At 32.8% G+C, this 3471-nt stretch overlaps 1 protein-coding gene across 5 annotated transcripts in view; it reads right to left on the bottom strand.

Moving 5' to 3' along the window:
* Nucleotides 1-3331, bottom strand: part of LOC106321383 (cytochrome P450 90B1) — a 6574-nt gene extending 3243 nt beyond the window's left edge. For 2 of the 5 annotated variants that reach the window (XM_013759664.1, XM_013759665.1), the window contains exons 1-8: nt 3012-3330; nt 2562-2886; nt 2320-2472; nt 1869-2171; nt 1679-1771; nt 1525-1603; nt 1327-1436; nt 539-633 (exon numbers count right to left, since the gene is read on the bottom strand). In XM_013759664.1, coding sequence (XP_013615118.1) covers nt 550-633; nt 1327-1436; nt 1525-1603; nt 1679-1771; nt 1869-2171; nt 2320-2472; nt 2562-2886; nt 3012-3220 — 1356 coding nt within the window. In that variant the 5' untranslated portion in view covers nt 3221-3330 and the 3' untranslated portion in view covers nt 539-549. Of the gene's footprint in view, nt 1-538; nt 634-1326; nt 1437-1524; nt 1604-1678; nt 1772-1868; nt 2172-2319; nt 2473-2561; nt 2887-3011 lie in introns of all 5 variants that reach the window. The other 3 variants (XM_013759662.1, XM_013759663.1, XM_013759666.1) reach the window with 3 other exon arrangements.
* Nucleotides 3332-3471: the final 140 nt, after the last annotated feature.

Genomic DNA, 3471 nt, shown 5'->3' with positions numbered 1-3471 from the left:
TAACCCGCCAAACCCGCGGGTAATATTAATTATATTAAAAATAGTTATTTTAATTAAAAATGATTATTTTCTAATTATATAATAATTATTTTAATTAAAAATAATTATTTTTTATTTATATAATAGTTACTTTTAAAAAATACTATTAAAAAATATATTTATAATTAAAATTATACAAATATTTATTGTCTTTTATATATTTTACAAAAAAATATTTTTTTTTCAAAAATGTTTTTTTTTTTAATTTGCAGGTTGGCGGGTACCCGCGATTCAAATTCGGCTGACCCGCACCCGCCCCGCTCAAAATAATCTCGACCTGCACCCACACCCGCGATTTAAAAATTTCAAATGGTTCGACCCGCACCCGCCCCGCGGCGGGGCCCACGGGCAATGATTAAAATTTCCAGCTCTAGTACCATCGTCCGTCAAATCTAATATACCAAAACTCAACTCTAAATCAACGGTCACGATTAACACCTCACTGTGGGACCCATACTTATATGAGATTAATGCAGTTCCCACGTCATTAAAGACATACCATCCTACTAATTAATTGTCTTCACGTACACCACCACGTCTCTTCTCTCTTACTTTAATTTTCACAGGATTGTTTGATTTACACTCGCTCCGTTTCTGAATAAGTGCCGTTGTACAAAAAAACTTGTTACAAATAAGTGTCATTTTTGATTTTCGATACAAAATTTATTAGTTTTATCTAATAATTTATTTTTCTATTGGTTAAAATATGGTTAGGTGTATTAGTAATTGTGTTTTTATATAGAAAATGTACAAAATTAATTGTTTTTTTAATCTGTGTGCACAGATCCAAAACTACGGTTAATATGAATATGGAGTATGCTTCATGTGATTTACATCATACATGACGTGTTAAGATCTAACTTTGAGAGATAATTAATAAATTGCCTGATTAATGGTTCTCGTATGGTATCTATAGATAGGTTAGTCAAATGCACCCATGACGTATCAATTCATGCATCGATGAAAACTATATACTTATTAAGAGAATGAGCAATGGTAATATCAACCCTAGTCTCTTGCACTAAAATAATAATAAACAAAGAAAAGGTATGAAAGAGAAAATAGAAAAAACAAGAATCGATTGTTGCTGAAGAAACTTTCAAAAGCACTTTAAGAAACTATGTGTTACGTGTTTTGAAAAAAAAATGATAGTGCTGCTTTTTAAGATAATTATTTTTGTTACATAACTAAACTACTTTAGTATACTAATAAAATAATGTCTTGACTCACCTTAAGAAATTTATCACTAATGATGCTCCAAACAATTAGTTATCGAATAATAATTACCTGTTGCCATCTCCAAGGATTAAAGAGATTAGGCTCGTCGTAACGAGAATTATCCAAATGTACGGCTGAGATCACTGGTAACACTTTCCACCCACTCGGGATATCGTATCCTATTTTTCCAACATTAAAATAAAAATTATTTTATATTTTACAACCAATAAGATTTGGATATTTCGGATTTTGTATGTAAAGTGTTACCTTTATACCGAACGTCTTTGAGTGCTTTACGATGCAGAAACCTTACTACATTTCCTAGTCGAAGAGTTTCATTTATTACCTACAAAAAAATACAAATAATAATTAATTTCCATGATAAACAAACTAAGAATGATAAAAAATAGAAATGACATACACACTGAGTAAAGTCCATTTTCTTGTAATCATCCCAATTCAATTCTGACTCTCCAAGCTCCTTCTTGGCCATCGCGATCTCAAGATGCTCTTCCTTCAAAAAGTAGAAATCAAATAAACATAAACAAATAATAACCAAAAGAACATAAGCAACAATTAAATAAACTTATAGTACGTCTTAGTATTATTACCCTAAGTTCTTGAACGGCTTTAGGACAAGCTTGCAAGAAGTAGATAGCTAAAGCAATGGCGACGGAGGAAGTCTCATGTCCAGCAAATAATAAACTGAGAATAAGATCGAGAATCTGCTCCGTTGATAGATTCGAATGTTTTAAAACCCATCCCAAAAGATCATCATCTGTTCTATGTTTTCTCTCATAATGATGGTCACTCCGACTAATCTCTGCTTCATCCTCTGCTTCATCTTCTTCTTTAATCTCTGATTTTCTCTCTTCCATTTTCCTCTCAATAAACTTCAGTATTGTCGCTCGTGACTGCATAATTATTTTTATTTGAAAATATATACAAATATCTAATAAAAAAGTAAAAAGAAAAAGAAACATTACCCATGATGAGAGGCTGTGCCTTTACAGGAAAAAATGTTCGTAATTTCCATAATCTTATGGAATTAATTTAGTGTACCTGAAGAGCTTTACGATAAGCAGTTCCTGGGAGATTGAGAGGAGCAGAGACAACACCTTTCATGAAAGTCACATACTCCTTCTTTAACTGCTCTGTCTCTTCTTCTCCAGGATCCATACTCATTATATGCTTCGCCATTAGATTAAACGTAAACTGCTCAAATTAAAAACCATAAAACTACAAAAATTAAATAAAAAGTTTCAAAAAACAAAGACTCAATTCAAGCAAAAGAAGAAGAAAACCTTTTTGGCTTCATCTTGAGCAGAGAAAACAGACTGTTGTTGCCAAGAATCAAGAACGAACAAAGTGTGCCTCTCAACGTCTTTAAGAAGAATCGTTTTGAGACGAGCGTGACTTAGAAAGTTGAGCGATATACTTCTCATATCTCTATGCATGTCTCCAACAAGAACAAGCATCGACCATTTCCCAAGAATCCCACCGATACTTCGAGGATAACTACATTCAAATAGTCTTCCTTCGTTTTGTAATATGAATCTGTTGAGCCCTGCATCAGCTGATACAATCGTTGGTTCTCCAAACAAATTCGATCTGTATATCTTCCCATACCTATAATAAAAAAATCATCAAAATTAGTCAAGTTTTTTTTTTTTTTTTTTTTTTTTAAAAAGAGGATGCCCTTGAGTTTTTAGAGATTTATTGTTTTTTAGGTAAATAAGAGATTTATTGTTTACTTGGAGATATGTTGTTGCATGAAGTCACCGAGAGTTGTAGCGGTGTACGGTTTGAGATAACCGATGGTCTCTCCTATAAATGGCCAACCGGATTTTCCCGGAGGGAGATTGAATCTGTGTCGACTTCTTCTCTTCAAGAGGATCAAGAAGAGGAGAAGAGATAGAAGCGATGGGAGAAGAAGAAGAGACAATAGAGTATGCTCGAACATGGAGTTTCTCTCTCTCTCTTTATCTCTCTATCAATCTCTTCTCTATGCTTTGCCTTTTTCTTTTCTGAGGGATTGGGAATCGGACCTCTACTGAAAAAGGGAGCTTCTGTTTGTAAGAGGGGGTTTTAAAGAAGTCAGAAAAAACCTAATTTAATTTATCATCATCGTCGTCAATAATAAAATCCACTGATTAAGCTAACCTTGGTTTTGTTAATAAGAAAATGGGTTGACAAAAAAAAAAAAAAAAAAAA

Source organism: Brassica oleracea, unplaced genomic scaffold, assembly GCF_000695525.1.
Source record: "Brassica oleracea var. oleracea cultivar TO1000 unplaced genomic scaffold, BOL UnpScaffold01514, whole genome shotgun sequence".
NCBI lineage: Eukaryota > Viridiplantae > Streptophyta > Magnoliopsida > Brassicales > Brassicaceae > Brassica > Brassica oleracea.
This window is presented reverse-complemented; position numbering and strand designations above follow the sequence as displayed.